The 17,164-nt window shown below is 54.8% G+C and overlaps 1 protein-coding gene and 1 long non-coding RNA gene across 28 annotated transcripts in view; both read left to right on the forward strand.

Moving 5' to 3' along the window:
• The first annotated feature begins 588 nt into the window (after positions 1-588).
• Positions 589-17,164, forward strand: part of CELF5 (CUGBP Elav-like family member 5) — a 78,362-nt gene continuing 61,786 nt past the window's right edge. For 13 of the 27 annotated variants that reach the window (XM_077979097.1, XM_077979088.1, XM_077979086.1 and 10 more), the window contains exon 1: positions 596-949. In XM_077979097.1, coding sequence (XP_077835223.1) covers positions 691-949 — 259 coding nt within the window. In that variant the 5' untranslated portion in view covers positions 596-690. Of the gene's footprint in view, positions 950-17,164 lie in introns of all 27 variants that reach the window. The other 14 variants (XM_077979093.1, XM_077979106.1, XM_077979095.1 and 11 more) reach the window with 2 other exon arrangements.
• LOC144336990 (uncharacterized) lies at positions 11,565-13,614 on the forward strand. The gene is made up of 2 exons (XR_013409542.1): positions 11,565-12,123; positions 12,276-13,614. It is a non-coding gene; the product is annotated as an uncharacterized LOC144336990 (long non-coding RNA).

Raw genomic sequence — 17,164 nt, forward strand, 5'->3', positions numbered from 1 at the left:
CACAATCTTGGCTCACTGTAACCTCCACCTCCTGGGTTCAAGTGATTATCCTGCCTCCGCCTCCTGAGTGGCTGGGATTACAGGCACCTCCCACTGAGCCCAGCTAATTTTTGTATTCTTTATTAGAGACGGGATTTCACCATGTTAGCCAGGCTGGTCTCGAACTCCTGACCTCAAGTGAATCCACCCACCTCGGTCTCCCAAAGTGCTGGGATGACAGGCGTGAGCCACCGCGCCCAGCGATATTATTAGTGTTATTAATATTATTGATGAGTTACCTACTTTAAGGATCACGGGCGCGCTCTACGGGCAAGTCCCCTACAGAACCTCCAGCAACTTCTGACATTCTTCCTGCCGTTGCCCTCCACGGGAGCCGGCGGGGCCCCCTGGGAAGCCGGCTAAGGCTCGTCCCGCCCGCAGCTCCGCCCTCGCCCACCTGTAGGCGGGGCCCGGGGCCTGCCGGCCTCAGTTTCCCCGCGCGGCCCGGGGATGCGGGGAGGCGCCGGCTGCCCCGCGCGGCGCGGCCGCCAGGGGCCGCTGCGGAGCCGCCTTTGTGGTCCCGATGCCGGGGCGGGCGCGGGCGGGAGGAGGGCGCGGGGGCCCGGGAGGGAGGCGGGAGGCGCGGCCGCCGCTCCAGCTGCGAGTCCGCCCGCCGCCCGCCGCCGCCGCCGGCTCGGTCCCGCGCCCGCCATGGCCCGCCTGACGGAGAGCGAGGCGCGCCGGCAGCAGCAGCAGCTCCTGCAGCCGCGGCCCTCGCCCGTGGGCAGCAGCGGGCCCGAGCCCCCCGGGGGGCAGCCCGACGGCATGAAGGACCTGGACGCCATCAAGCTCTTCGTGGGCCAAATCCCGCGGCACCTGGACGAGAAGGACCTCAAGCCGCTCTTCGAGCAGTTCGGCCGCATCTACGAGCTCACGGTGCTCAAAGACCCCTACACGGGGATGCACAAAGGTGGGCGTCCGGCCCCCTCCCCCTCCCCCTCCCTCCGCCTCCCACCCCACCTTCCGGCATCTTCTCTCCCCCATCCCCATCCCTCCTCTGCTCACCTCCCTCCTCTGCCTGCCTCTGCCGGAGCATCGGTTCTTACCCCCTCCCTCCCACCCACCCCTCCTCCCCCCTCTGGGGGTGCAGCTGACAGATCCGAGCGGGCCCCCTCCCCTCCTCCGCCCCCTCTCCCTCCCTCCCCACCTTCCGGCATCTCCTCTCTCTCTCCCTCTCTCTCTCCCTCTCTCTCTCCTTTTCTCTTCTCTCCCATCTCCCTCGACCTCTCATCCTTCCCCCCACAGCACCCTCTCTCTCCCTCCCTCCCTCCCTCACCCTTCCATCCCCCAGACCCCCACCCCTTCCTCCCTCCCTCACCCCACTCTTTCCTGCCCATTTGCCAGGGGAGCCTCGGGAACGCCGGCACCCCTCCCTGCCCCCCCCCATTCATTCAGCTTCCCCAGGCCCCGTCGGGGAAGTTTGCACCTGCGGACTCCATTGCTTTGGTTATTTTCACAAAGCCAGGCCGGCGGGGCAGGTCCGGCCGCGGGGGACACGGATGCCCAGGACCCCAGGCTAATCGGTAACTACAAAGGAAGACGGGTTGGGGGCGCCCGGCTCGGGGGGACGCGCCCGCCTCGCCTGCCTCGGGTGGCGGAGAGGCTCCCGTCTCTGCCCACCCCCTGGCCCCACCACCTCCGCGTGGATCAGCATTCTCTCCTCCATTTCTCTGCCCTCCCCCTCCCCCGCCTCCACCTTCGGCTCAAGTTGAAATTGGCCAAGCCTCTTAGCAATGTGTTGGGGTCTCAGGTCCAAGACAATGAGCTTGGACGTGTCCATCTGGGCAGAGCCCAAATTCTGGGGTGGACAGGGAGGAGGAGGGAGGCGTGGGCGGCCTCAGGCCTGTCTGCCTCCCTCCCACCGGATTCTCCCTCCGATGGCATCCTGGGTGGGGGTGTCCAGCAATTGTGTCCCCAGCCCTTGGTTCCCATCATGGGCCCAGCGTCTGAATTGGGGTGGCTTTGACAGCCTTTCCGTCAGGTGTTGGGGACTGGGGGTGGCACTTCAGAGGCTTTGTGCTGGACACCCCCGGCCTCCCCCACCCCATCCTCCAGGAAGACCCTGGAGAGGCCTTGGGGAAGGACTGGGCCGTGACCTATTTTAGACCCACTTTTTCCCCAGCGCTGCGTGCCCGGTAAGCAGGAAGGCATGTTTATTGAGTGAATGAATGAATGAATGAATGAATGAATGAATGAATGAATGGTGGGTTCAAGAAGGCCCTAGGGAGGGTCTGGTGAGATGGAGCCCAGGCCTGTCACTTCAGCTAGACCCTCCAGCTGGTTATTTTGAGGGAGAGGAAGGAAACCCCTCCCCATTCCCCATCTCTTTTCAAAACCAACCATCACACACACACACACACACACACACAGAGCCTGAAAAATCTAACTCCTCCGTGTGGCCTAGGAGGGCAGAGGGGCTCCCATGCGGTCCCCGTAAGTCAATCTCTGGAATCCAGAGGTGATAGGTGGGCTTTGCCCACATGCCCCCAACCCCTGGTACACCCAGAGCACCCATTTCTAGAAGGATTCCCGTGGGAATGGGGGAGTCCACGTGGCCCCCCAAACGGTTGCATTGAAAGGCCTCTGGTTGAGCTGTAGGTCGGAGAGACAGTTGGGGGTGCAGGGACTGGACAGTCCTGGTTGACTCTTCTTCATCTTTTTTTTTTTTCTTCTTCTTATTTTTAAATCTCTGGGAATCCTGGGCACGGGAGAAGTGAGGGGTGAGGGAGGGGCTGGGGCTGGGTTTTCACCTGGTCCTCAGCCTCAGTTTCCCTGCTGTCACCAGAGCAGGACCATGACACATCCCCAGTTGTTTTTTTACAGGTTGGAGAGTGTTGGGGTACCTTGGGGGTATTTCCCATCTGTGGGCTTTCCTTGGAGGGTGAGAATTGAAAAGCCATGTCCACGACAGCCAACAGTCACCCTCCACATTTTAGGGGTCCCAGGTCTGTCTGTGTGTGAGATACAGGGGCTTCACCTCGTATTGAAAATGGATCCATCCCCCCAGGACCCTCAGGGCAGTCAATCCCCACCTGTGTGGGGCCTGGCTGGACTTTACCTGGTCTTTGCCCGTGGGTGCTTGGCACAAAGGGGTGGGGGGAATGGAGGAGGTGGTGGGGGGTGTCTCCAGAATCAGCATCTGTGATCCAGGCTTGCGTTTGGGGCTCAGCTGTGTGACTTCTGGCTAGTGACTGCCCCTCTCTGGGCCTTGGCCAAAGGAAGGTGGAATGTTGAATGGAAAGTCAGGATTCTTGGGGAGAGGAGTGAGTTCAGACACCTGCCACCAACACTGACCTTATTAGGGCTGTTTCTGGGAGCCGTGGCGTGGTATAATGTGCTTGTTCAGAGCAGCAGGGCCGTGGGGTGTGGACCTCACGCCTGGAGAGAAATCCCTTTCCCCGGATGCCGGCGGGACCCGCGAGACTGGGCATAGGAGATCTGTAAGGAGCAGAGTGAGGTGGGATGAGAATGCCCTGGAGGGGCACCCGGCTCCTGACACAAACCTGGAGGGGGCACAGCTGGCACCACCTTCAGCCCTCCCTTGGCGTCCAGGCCGCAGGGGCTTGATTTTCCCACGGAAGGCATCGCCATGGAGGTGGGCTCCAAGCGACAGCACATTTCTGGGAAACTGAGGGCTGGAGAGACGTATCCTGGGTCCCACACCTACCAGAGCTAGACCCCCATTACCCCCATGCCTTCCTTCCAGGCCAGGGGGAGCAGCCGTGCCTATATCTGTGTGACATTAAGGGTGACAGGTTCCCCGAAGCCGAGATTCAGCCCCTCAAGATAGTGCTGGGGACAGAGGGGCCTGTGACACCTGACAGCCACAGCTGGCCTGGCCGAAGGTGGCCTGGGGGCAGTCAGATTCCTAGAGGCCGTGCTGAGACCAGAGAAAGGCAGGAGGCCTCATCCAGGAGCCCAGGAGCGGGGCAGGGGTAGGGGGAGAGGGATGCATCAAGGTGGTCCCCCGAAAGAGGGCAGGCCCCGGGTCGCTGGGTTTGTTTTTAATAGAGAGAGAGGAGAGAGAGAGAAATATGCAGGGAAAGAGAGATGGAGAGACGCAGACAGGCTGGGGGCTGCAGAGAGATGGAGGCCCACAGGAAGACCACAAGCCTTCTCTTGCCAGAACTTCCCGTCCAGAGAGAGGGGACCTCCCCCAGGAAGGACCCCCACCCCAGGCCAGGGGCTCAGGCCAGGAACTGGAGGCTGGGATTGGGGCTCCCGCTGGCCCCCCCTGCAGTTCTCTGCCCCAGGGACCCTCCCTCCAAGTCAGGCACCTCTGGAGCTGCGGCTTCCCCTGTGTAGGGATGGTGGCTGCCTGGGTGCCCACCCTGCCAGGGGAAGGTGCCCACAGTGGTGCTGGTCCGCCGCTGCCACTGGGCCCCCGTTTATGGTAATCGCATATACATTTGCATGTTAATGACAATATTTGTCTTAAAGCGGAGGTTGCGCTGGGGGACGGTGCAGGTGGGGGGGGCCCGGCAGGGGCCCGGGTGGGGGCCCGCGGTTTCCATGGGAGCACCAGCTGCCGGCTCGGCTCGGGCTGGGGGGAGGAGGAGGCTGTAGCAGGCTGAGCTCTGAGGCGTGAGATTCCGCGTGTGACGCACCAGCCCCAGGGAGAAGGCGGGCTGGGCGGCCTGGCGGGGGGACTGCCGGAGCAGTTGGCTCCTGGTGGTGGCGGGGACAGTGGCAGGGGGCTGGGGGCGGCTGGCAGGGTTGGCCGGTGTGTGTGTATGTGCGCGCGCGCGCGCGCGTGCCTGGAAAGGACCCCTGCCCGGGTGCTGTGTGGCTTCAAGCTGGGCGCGCCCCTCTCTGTGCCTCGTTTTCCCCTGCTGCCCATTTTCTCATTTATTTAACAGACTTTCATGAGGCCCCGGAGCCTCACACCTGTGACTGTGACATCGTGTCTGCACCTCCCTCCCCCCGCCGCTCCCCCCCACTGCTTCAACATTTATTGAACGCCTACTGTTTTCCAGTATTTATGCAGAGCTGGGCATTTGGTGTGAACAGAATTCCTTGTAGGATTCATGAGAGAGTGGGCTAGATGTTAATCCGTCTACCTGTATGACCAATATTTATTGAGCGCTTGCTGTGTACCAGGCCCTGTTCTAGACCCTGGGCTACTGGGTTGGGCAAAACAGGTAAAATTTGCCATCCCTACTCGCCATCCAGAGTTCCCCTCCTGCCAGATTGCAATTTACGGGAGAGAGACAGCTGAGGAACTGGGCTTACAAGGCACGGAACTCAGGAATGTGATGGCGAAACACACACCAGCAGTGACAACCCAGAGGAGGGTCCTGCCTCCACAGGAGTGGAGGCCAGGAGGGCTGCCTGGAGGAGGCGGTTAGTGTAGGAGAGTCGTTGAGAGCTTGGAGTTGAGATGAGCCTGGTTTCTCTGCATCTCGTGGCCTTGGGCAGGTGTCTGCATCCCTCCAAGCTGCAGTGGGTCTCCCTGCAGAAGTGGCAGGGAGAGCAGAGAACAGAAGAGGCCCTTGGCATGGGGCCGGGCACAGAGTATGTGCTTGGTCAGTGGGAGTGGGCTTATTACATGACTATGCTGAGACCCGAAGCATGAGGAGGATGCATTGATGGGGAAAGGTGTCCCTGACAATGTACAAGGGCCCAGAGGGGCACTAACTCCTGAGAAGCTCAGGTGCAGGGAGGATGGAAGTTTTGTCCTGGTATGAAAAGAGCAAAGGGTCTTGGGAATCCCAGAGTCCCCTTCTTCTGTGGGGCTCACCGCTGGGGCTCTTCTGAGGGGACTTAGCTTGGGGCTGGACCCAGGAGGTTATCTCTGAAGTGGGCTGTGTCTCTCTCTTTCACCCCTCAAATTGGCAAGTGAGCCCTTGGCCATTGGAAACACCTGGTAGGACCTCATTCATTCATTCATTCATTCATTCATTCATTCACACAACACTTCTTGAAAACCCTCTGTGGCCTTACCTCGTACTGAGCAAGAGAGGTCTGAGGCCAGAGCGAGACATTGGCACCTACAGTCCAGTGGTCTGGGTTGGGTCCAAGGGAGGGATGCAGGGTTGAGGGAACTGGATAATGAAGCAGGAGCTCTGCCTGGAGGAGGGGCATTAGAAATGGGGCTCTGAAGGATCAATAGGAGCTTTCCAGGTGGAGAAAGAGTTTTATTTATGCATTCACAGAAACACTTACTGTGTTCCAGGCCCTATGATGGGCATGAAACACAACAGTGAACAAGACAGGTACACATCTTGACTTCCTGGATACAGGGAGGAGGAACTGGATCTGTGAAGGCCTGGAGGCGTGAATAATTTGCACAGCTAGGGTAGAGGTGGGATTAGGTGAGACGTGGGAGATGAGGCTGGAGAGTCAGCATGGGCTGGACCAGGAAAACCTCTGATGCTGGACTGAGCTTGGACTCTTTCCTGAGGGCACTGGGGAGCCATGAAAGAGTTTAGAGCAGAGAGGAACTCAGGCAGACCAGCATGGGAAGCAGGCTTCACATCCTGTTAACTCCCATTGCCACCACCAGCCTCTTCCCAACCTCCCCCCAACCTCCCAGCCTTGCTCAAAATATGCTCATTTCCTTCACACCTGGATGGACAAAATAGAAGCTTCCAGTTGGGGTGAGGCCCACAGTGTGGGAAGAGAGAAATACAAAGAAGCAGATGTGTGTTCCGATTACACTGGCTCTTAGAGAACCAAGTTCCCCTCTTCCATGAGAACCACAGGAGGAGATCGGAGCCCAGAGAGGGGCAACACCCAGCCCAAATCATACAGCAGTCACAGCTGGGCTTCACGCCTCCCGGCCTGAGCTTTGGCCTGCTCTGGAAGGAGAGAAAAAAACATGATTTTGGAAACATAGACAAGGGTCAGAGCCATCCAGGAAGGCTGACTGTCCTTGAATTTAAGATGACCAGGGCCAAAGGGAGGAGCTGTTAAGTTTGGAAGACACTGGTCTAGCAGGAGCCCAGTTGGTCTGGGGTCATAGTCAACATCAGTGGTATGTAAGCTCTAGGAGGGCAGAAACTGTGTCTTGTTTGCCATTTGGAAGTGAGCTTGTGGACGAACAAGGGCATGAGGAAATGAGAGGATCTGGGGATGGGAGAATGGATGGGCTGGCTAACGGATGGAGAGATGGATATGTGAATCAATGGATGCAGACATGGGTGGATGGTTGAATGGGTGACAGTGATTCTAGATATAAGTGAATTTGATGGGTACAAAAGTGGGTAGGTCAGTGGAAGGTCTGAATGGATTGAAGGATGGGTGAACAGATGGATGGATGGATGGATGGGTGGGTGGATGGATGGGTGGGTGGATGGGCAGGTGGATGAATGGATTTATGGATGGATGGATGGATGAGTAGCGGATGGATGGATTTGTAGATGGGTGGATGGATGGGTGGATGGATGGGTGGGTGGGTGGATGGATGGATGGTAGATTGATGGATGGATAGATGGATGGATTGGTTGGCAAATGGATGAGCAGGTGGATGGATGGATGGATGGGCGGATGAATAGATTGGTGGATGATGGGTAGGGGGGTGGATGGGTGGGCGGATGGATGGATGGATGGGTGGGTGGGTGGATGGATGGATGGTAGATTGATGGATGGATGGGTAGATGGGTGGGTGGATGGGTGGGTGGGTGGATGGATGGATGGTAGATTGATGGTTGGACGGATGGATGGGTGGATGGATGGATTGGTGGGCGAATGGATGAGCAGGTGGATGGACGGATGGATGGATAGATGGATGGATGAATGGATGGATGGATGAATAGATTGGTGGATGATAGGTGGGGGGTGGATGAATGGGCAGGTGGAAGGATGGGTGGATGGGTGGATGGGTGGATGGATGGGTGGGTGGGTGGATGGATGGATGGTAGATTGACGGATGGATGGATGGATGGATTGGTGGGCGAATGGATGAGCAGGAGGATGGATAGATGGAGGGATGGGCGGGTGAATAGGTTGGTGGATGATGGGTGGGGGGGTGGATGGATGGGCAGATGGATTGGTGGTTCAGTGAGCACATGGATGGATGGATGGGTAGGTGGGTGGATAGATGAGTGGATGGATGGTTAGATAGGTGGATGGATGGATGCATGAATGAATAAGTGGATGAGTGGATGAATGGATGGATGGATGATGGGTAGATGGAGAAATTAATGGTTGGATGGTTGGATGAAAAGACGGATGGGTAATTGGTGGATAGAATACTAGATAGATGCGTGGGTGCACAGATGAATGGATGGATGGATGGATGAAAAGATGGATGGGTAATTGGTGGATAGAATACTAGATAGATGGGTGGGTACATGGATGAATGGATGGATGGATGATGCACAGAAGATGGGATAGACTGAAGGATGGAAGGATACTTCCTCAGCCTGTACTACCTTCCTCCTCACCTGGTGAATATGAATGTTCAAAACCTTTGCTCTCAGAGAGGTTTGTTTCAATCCTGGCTGCATTTAAAAATTTCTGTGTAATCCTAAAAAGTCACCTCATCTTTTCTGAACCTTAGCTCCTTTGTAAGAGAGAAAGAATACAGATAACTAGTTCACAGAGCAGTTGTCAAAATTGGCATTAATTTATATGATGTGGCCAGACGTGGTAGCTCACACCTGTAATCCCATTGCTTTGGGAGGCTGAGGTGGGAGGATCTCTTGAGCCCAGGAGTTCACGACCAGCCTGAGTAACACAGCAAGATCCATCTCTACAAAAAATAAAAAAAGTATCCAGGTGTGGTGGTGTGCACCTGTAGTCCCAGCCACTCAGGAGGCTGAGGTGGGAGGATTGCTTGAGCCCAGGAGTTCCAGATCAGCCTGGGAAACATAGCAAGACCCCTTCTCTACAAAAAATAAATTTAGGCCGGGCACGGTGGCTCACGCCTGTAATCCCAGCACTTTGGGAGGCTGAGGCAGGTGGATCACTGGAGGTTGGGAGTTCGAGACCAGCCTGACCAACATGGAGAAACCCCATCTCTGCTAAAAATACAAAATTAGCTGGGTGTGGTGGTGCATGCCTGTAATCCCAGCTACTTGGGAGGCTGAGGCAGGAGAATCGCTTGAACCCAGGAGGCAGAGGTTGCGGTGAGCTGAGATCGTGCCATTGCACTCCCGCCTAGGCAACAAGAGTGAAACTCTGTCTCAAAATAAATTAAATTTAAATAAATAAATATATTTTTAAAAAAATTGCACATGGGCTGGGCGCGGTGGCTCAAGCCTGTAATCCCAGCACTTTGGGAGGCCGAGGCAGGTGGATCACGAGGTCAGGAGATCGAGACCATCCCTGGCTAACATGGTGAAACCCCGTCTCTACTAAAAATACAAAAAACTGGCCGGGCGTGGTGGCGGGCGCCTGTAGTCCCAGCTACTCGGGAGGCTGAGACAGGAGAATGGCGTGAACCCAGGAGGCGGAGCTTGCAGTGAGCCAAGATCGCACCACTGCACCCCAGCCTGGGCGACAGAGCGAGACTCCGTCTCAAAAAAAACAAAAACAAAAACAACAACAACAACAACAAAAACCAAAAAACTGCACATGGTGACATGAGCCTATAGTCCTAGCTACTTGGGAGGCTGAGGTGAGAGGATGGCTTGAGCCTGGGGAGGTGGAGGCTGCAATGAGCCATGATTATACCACTGCACTCCAATCTGGAAAACAGAGCTAAACCCTGTCTCAAACTTAAAAAGGCAACAACTTTATTAAGTCTGTATTGTGTGCCAGCCATTGAGTGAGGCTTGAGGTCATAAAGCAATTCGGGGGTAGGAGAGACTGACAATAAACTAGTAAATAAAGTTGAGATAGGTGTGAGTTGCTGTGAACAGACTAAAGGTGTGTGTTGGGAGATGACAGCTTTCCTTGGAGGCCAGAGATGGCCTTTCCAGGAGGTGAAGTTTGAGATGAGACCTGAATGACAGGTGGGAAGGCTGTTATTCTACAACCAAGGGAAAAGCATTCCAGGCAGAGGGCACAGCCCATGCAGAGGCCCTGAGGCAGGACCACCACATCTGGTGTGTTGGAAGAACAGCAAGGAGGCCTTTGTGGCTGGAGCAGAGTGAGGAGGGGAGAGAGGGAGGAGAAGAGGGCAGGGAGAGAGTGGGGTAGGTTGTTGAGCAGGTCCTGTGTGTCTTGGAAGGACTTTTTTTTTTTAATTTTTTTTTTGAGATGGAATCTCACTCTGTTGCCCAGGCTGGAGTATAGTGGCGCGATCTCGGCTCCCTGCAACCTCCGCCTCCCGGGTTCAAGTAATTCTCCAGCCTCAGCCTCCCAAGTAGCTGAGATTACAGGTGCCCGCCACCACGCCCAGCTAATTTTTTGTATTTTTAGCAGAGATAGGGTTTCTCCGTGTTAGCCAGGCTGGTCTCGATCTTCTGACCTTGTGATCTGCCCGCCTCGGCCTCCCAAAGTGCTGGGATTACAGGCGTGAGCCACCGCGCCCGGCCGGAAGGACTTTGGTTTTTACCCCAAGAGAGGTGGAGCCATGGAGACCTGTGGCAGGGGAGGGATAGGGTCTCTTAGGGAGCTTGGAATGTGGACAGTGTGGATTCTGGGTCCTCCATTTTTTAGATGGGGAAACTAAGGCCCAGAAGGCCCTAGAATAGGCTTGCACCTGGCTCTTCTGAGGAGCTCCTGAAGATGGTGGTGCCTGGAGGTAGCTGGAAGACAGGGTGGAGCAGACCCCTCAATGCCCTCCCGTTCTCCCAGCTGCCTTTGAGGGTGGGGTCTTTATATCCAAGAGGATTTGCATTCTTGTCCCTGACCCTCTGCTGGGGGAAGAACCAGAGGGTGTGCCTCTAGCAGAGCTAGGAGCCACCAGACGAACCTTGTACACACAGAGAAATGGAGGCCCAGGCAGAGGAGGGGAGGTCAACTCACCAGCTCTTGGCAGGGGAGGTGAGGAAGAGGAAGGGATCTCGTGATGTGGCTCTCTCTCTCTGCCTCTCTCTCTCTCTCTCTCTCTGCCTCTCTCTCTCTCTCTCTCTCTGCCTCTCTCTCTCTCTCTCTCTCTCTGTCTCTCTCTCTCTCTCCCTCCCTCTCTCTCTCCCTCTCTCTCTCTCTCTCTCTCTCTCTCTCTCTCTCTCTCTCTCTCTCTCTCTCTGTCTCTCTCTCTCCCTCCCTCCCTCTTTCAAGAGATTGACGTCTCACTATGTTGCTAAGGCTGGTCTCAAACTCCTGGGCTCAAGCAATCTTCCCGCCTTGGCCTCCCAAAGCATTGAGATCATAGGTGTGAGCCACCGTGCCCAGCCATGATGTGGTTCTCAATGGGAGTTATTCTGAGACACTTGGCAATGTCTGGAGACATTTGTGGTTGTCATGATTTGGGGGTGCTTCTGGCTGTGAGCGGTGTTGAGTGGGTGGAGGCCAGGAATGCTGCTCAATACCCCACAGCGCCCAGGGTGACAGATGATCCGGCCCCAAGCATCCACAGTGTGGAAGCTGAGAAACCCCGGTCCAGTGGACACCAGGGACCTGGCTTGGGCAGTTGGTACACAGTGCAGTGTCCTGCAGATGAGGCCTGAAGGTGCTTAGGACAAAACCTCAGAATGCCCTTGACTTCCCTCTCTCACAACAACAACTCCTAATCCTCTATCAGCAGATTCTGATGGTTCTGCCTTCAAAACCTCTCTAGGATCTGCCCACTTCTCTCTCCTCTGCCTTCACCTGGTCCAGCCCCCTCATCCCTCACCTGGACCAGTCGGTCCCTTGTGCCCTTGTCCCTGGCTCCCACCTTTGCGCCCCACAGTCTGTCCTTCCCACAGCAGCCACCAGAGGGCGCCTGTGAGCACCTGAGTCAGGACCCGTCCCTCCTCTGCCCTCAGCCCTCCATGGCTCCCACCCCCCTTAGAGTCAAAACCCAAGTCCTCCCCGAGGCCCACAAGGTCCTGCATGACCTGCCCCATCCTCTTCCTACCATCCGCTGCCCCCTCTCTCCTCCGCACTCACTCTGCTCCAGCCACACAGAATGGATGAATGGATGGATAGATGAATAGGTGGGAGGATGGGTGGATGAGTGGATGGATGGATGGATGGATGGATGAGCGGATGGATGGATAAATGTGTGGATGGGTGGGTAGATGGATGAATGAATGGATGGATGAATAGGTGGGAGGATGGGTGGATGAGTGGATGGATGGATGGATGGATGGATGGATGGATGAATGGATGGATGGATGGGTAGATGGATGAGTGGGTGGATGGGTGAATGTGTGGATGGGTGGGTGGATGGAAGAATGAATGGATGGATGGATGAATAGGTGAGAGGATGGCTGGATGAGTGGATGGATGGATGGATGGATGGATGGATGAATGGATGGATGAATATGTGGAGGGGTGGGTGGATGGATGAATGAATGGATGGATGGATGAATAGGTGGGAGGATGGCTGGATGAGTGGATGGATGGATGAATGTGTGGAGGGGTGGGTGGATGGATGAATGGGTGGATGGATGGATGAATAGGTGGGAGGATGGTTGACTGGATGATGGACAAGTGGATGGGTGAACAGTTGGGTGGATGTATGGATGGGGAAATTCCTGGTGTAATGATGGGGACTGAAGCCATAGGACTCAAGATGCCTGGGCAAGAGATCAGGGATCCAGAATGAGCCCCAAGAAACCCCCATATGTCAGGCTGTGCAGAGGAGCAGGCAGCATGGAGGCTGAGGAGCTACAGCCAGCAGGGAGGGACCTCATTTGGAGGCAGCATGGTTGATGTAGGGTCCAGGAGGAGGACACCAGGGCCGCAGAGCAGGAATCAAGGCATTTATGCATGCATTGAGGGACAGTAAAATGGGGATGGAGAGCCCGTCTGTCTTGGTTTTCCTAGTGAAGTTGGGGAGAGCTTTGGGCTGGGAAGGTGGAGGAGGAAGTGGAGAGGATGAGCAGTGAAGCTGGGTGGGTGAAGAAGGAAGGGTCCTGTGTCCTTTCAGTGCATGTGTGGCATTGTGGTTCCCATTTTATGGATGAGACTGTGAAGGCTCAGAGAGGTTAAGTGGCTGTCCCAAGAACACACAGCAGAAAGGTACTGAGCTGGCTTTGATCCTTATCTCTAATCACTAGATTACAGAACTGAGTTAAAGACCAAGAACGTGGGGACCCCATCATGCAGGAGGTTCAGGATCAAAGTAGTTGAGATGGGAGGGGAGATCCTGGCTGGGGAACGAAGGAGCGGATGAATAGCAATGTCTTGTCTCTGTTTCCCCAGCACCACTGGTGCATAGTAGGTGCTCAGGAATATTGAATGACTCTGTGCTAGGCATGGCGGGGAGGGGAGGGATAAAAATGAATCTAGGTCAGGCGCGATGGCTCACACCTATGATCCCAGCACTTTGGGAGGCTGAAGTGGGTGATCACCTGAGGCCAGGAGTTTGAGACCAGCGTGGCCAACATGGCAAAACCCCATCTCTATGGAAAAAAAAAAAAAAATAGCCGGGTCTGAGAGTGCAAGCCTGTGATCCCAGCTGCTTGGGAGGCTGAGGCAGGAGAATCGCTTGAACCCGGGAGGCGGAGGTTGCCGTGAGTTGAGATCAAGCTACTGCACTCTAGCCTGGGCAACAGATTGAGACTCTGTCTCAAACAAAACAGAAAAAACAAAACAAAAAACAAGCAAAAAAAGAAAGGGATGAGCACAGTGGCTCATGCCTGTAATCCCAGCACTTTGGGAGGCCGAGGCAGGCGGATTGCTCAAGGTCAGGAGTTTGAGACCAGCCAGGCCAACATGGTGAAACCCCATCTCTACTAAAAATACAAAAAATTAGCCTGGCATGGTGGTGGCCTGCGCCTGTTATCCTAGCTATTTGGGAGGCTGAGGTGGAAGAATCGCTTGAACCTGGAGGCGGAGGTTGAAGTGAGCCGAGATCGCGCCACTGCACTCCAGCCTGGACGACAGAGCGAGACTCCATCTCAAAGAAAAAAAAAAAATAAAGTAATAAAGAATGACTACTCCCCAGGCAGAGCAGCCTCCTGGACTGCTTGTTGGCTATTTTTATGGTGACTCCTTGATCATATGCTAAAGAAGAGGTAGATTATTCATGAGATTCCCAGGAAAGGGGTGGGCAGTTCCTGGAGCCGAAGGGTCCTCCACTTTTAGGATAATTTCCTGACGTTGCCATGGCGTTTGTAAACTGTCATGGCGCGGGTGGGAGTGTCTCTTAGCATGCTAATGCATTACAATTAGTGTGTAATGAGCAGTGAGGATGACCAGAGGTCACTTTCACTCCCATCTTGGTTTGAGTGGGTTTTGGCTGCTTATTTACCACATCCTGTTTTACAAGCAGGGTCTTTATGACCTGTATCTTTTGATACCATTCTGCCACCCTCCCATCTCATCTCATGATTAAGAATGCCTAACTTGGCCAGGCGCTGTGGCTCACGCCTGTAATCCCAGCACTTTGGGAGGCCGAGGTGGATGGATCCTCTGAGGTCAGGAGTTCAAGACCAGGCTGGCCAACATGGTGGTGAAACCCTCTCTCTACTAAAAATAAAAAAAATTAGCCAGGCAGTAGTGGCACGCGTTGTAATCCCGGTTACTAAACTCCTATTCAAGATGGAGTTGCTCTGGTTCAAACGCCTCTGACAGTACTTCCCTCTGATATCCCCCAAACCCTGAGATCCCGCAGGGCCCAAACCAGGGTTCATATCTTTCTTCCAAAGTGCACGTTCTCCTGGGTTCCCACCTGGGTTTGTTGTCCCAGGGCTTCCATAACAAGTGACCACAAACTGGGGGGCTTGGAACAGCCTCTCCCAGGCCTGGAGTTCAGAAATCAACTATCAAGGTGTGGGTAGGGCCTCGCTTTCTCCAAGGCCCTAGGGGAGGGTCCTTCTTGTCTCTTCCAGCTTCTGGGAACTCCAGGTGTCCTTGGCTGGTGGACACATCGCTGTGGTCTCTGCTCCGTCATCTTTGCGTCTGTGTCTCCTCTCCTCTGTGTTATAAGGACACTTGAGGCCGGGCGTGGTGGCTCACACCTGTAATCCCAGCACTTTGGGAGGCCGAGGCGGGTGGTTCACTTGAGGTCAGGAGTTCAAGACCAACCTGGCCAATATGACGAAATCCCGTCTCTACTAAAAATACAAAATTAGCAGGGTATGGTGGTGAGCGCCTGTAATCCCAGTACCCAGGAGGCTAAGGCAGACTTGCTTGAACCTGGGAGGTGGAGGTTGTAGTGAGCCAAGATTGCACCATTGCACTCCAGCCTGGGCAACAGAGCGAGACTCCATCTCAATAAATAAATAAAAAATAAGGATGCTTGTCCTTGCATTTGGGGCCCGCCTTCATCTAGGATGACTTCTTCCCAAGTTCCTTATTGAAATCTGAAAGTCTCTTTTTCCAGATAAGGTCACATTTCAGGTTCTAGAGGGGCTATATTTTTTTAAAAATTTTATAAAATTAATTTTAATTTTTTTTGAGACAGGGTCTCCCTCTGTCACCCAGGCTAGAGTGCAGTGGTATGATCATAGCTTGCTGTAGCCTCGACCTCCCAGGCTCAAGGAATCCTCCCACCTCAGCCTCTTTAGTAGCTGGAACTACAGGTGTGAACCTCCACACCCAGCTAATTTTTTTATTTTTTATTTTTAGTAGAGACAAGGTCTCACTACGTTGCCCAGGCTGGTGCAAACTCCTGAGCTCAAGCAATCCTCCCGTGTCAGCCCCCCGACTGGCTGGGACTGCAAGTGTGCGCCACCATGCCTGGCTAATTGTTTTAAATTTTTACTAGAGATGGGGTCTCACTATGTTGCCCAGGCTCATCTCAAACTCCTGGGCTCAAGCCATCCTCCCACTTCAGCCTCCCGAGTACCTGGTACTACAGATGTGAACCACCATGCCAGGCTAACTTTTTTTTTCTTTTTCAGTAGAGTTGGGATCTCACTATGTTGCCCAGGCTCAGGATGGATGTAGCTCTTTTTCAGGAAAACACCATTCAACCCATTGCATCCTCACACCCCACCATCCAAGCACGTCCCAGCCATCCTTGCCTCCTCCCTCCCCTCCCCTTGCCCCCCACCAAAGCCTTGCCTTAGATGTTCCTGTCTTTGTCCCCATGGCCCCCTGATTCAGTCTTCATCTTCTCCCGTCCTGACCTTGACTGCCCCCTCGCTGGCCTCCAGCCTTCTGTCTTACACTCCAGTCCTTTCTTTGTGCTGGCCCCAGAAGGCTCTTTTCTGCACACACCTCTGACTGTGCCCCACCCCTGCTCAAACACCTTCCGTGGCTCCCCACTGCCCTTGACATCAGTCCAACAGTTCTTTGCCTATTGCTCAAAGCCTTTCACCTCCATCTGTCCCCTTCAATAGCATCTCCCACCTCCTGCAACACACTTTTTTTTTTTTTTTTTTTGAGGCAAGAGTTTTGCTCTGTCGCTCAGGCTGGAGTGCAATGGCGAGATCTTGGCTCACTGCAACCTCTACCTCCTGAATTCAAGTGATTCTCCTGCCTCAGCCTCCTGAGTAGCTGGAATTACAGGAGTGTGCCACCACGCCCAGCTAATTTTTTGTATTTTTAGTAGAGACAGGGTTTCATCATGTTGGCCAGGCTGGTCTTGAACTCCTTACCTCAAATGATCTGCCCGCCTGTGCCTCCCAAAGTGCTGGGATTACAGGCGTGAGCCACTGCACCTGGCCTTTCTTTTTCTTTCTTTCTTTTTTTTTCAGATGGAGTCTCACTCTGTCACCCAGGCTGGAACGCAGTGGCACAATCTCGACTCACTGTAACCTCTGCCTCCCAGGTTCAAAAGTCATTCTTGGCCGGGCGCGGTGGCTCACGCCTGTAATCCCAGCACTTTGGGAGGCCGAGGCGGGCGGATCACAAGGTCAGGAGATCGAGACCACGGTGAAACCCCGTCTCTACTAAAAATACAAAAAATTAGCCGGGCGCGGTGGCGGGCGCCTGTAGTCCCAGCTACTCAGGAGGCTGAGGCAGGAGAATGGAGTAAACCCAGGAGGCGGAGCTTGCAGTGAGCCGAGATCGCGCCACTGCACTCCAGCCTGGGCGACAGAGCGAGACTCCGTCTCAAAAACAAAACAAAACAAAACAAAACAAACAAACAAAAAAAAGTCATTCTTGTGCCTCAGCCTCCCGAGTAGCTGGAACTACAAGCGTGAGCCACCACACCCAGCTAATTTTTGTATTTTTAGTAGAGAGGGGGTTT

Source organism: Macaca mulatta, chromosome 19 (assembly GCF_049350105.2).
Source record: "Macaca mulatta isolate MMU2019108-1 chromosome 19, T2T-MMU8v2.0, whole genome shotgun sequence".
NCBI classification, from domain to species: domain Eukaryota; kingdom Metazoa; phylum Chordata; class Mammalia; order Primates; family Cercopithecidae; genus Macaca; species Macaca mulatta.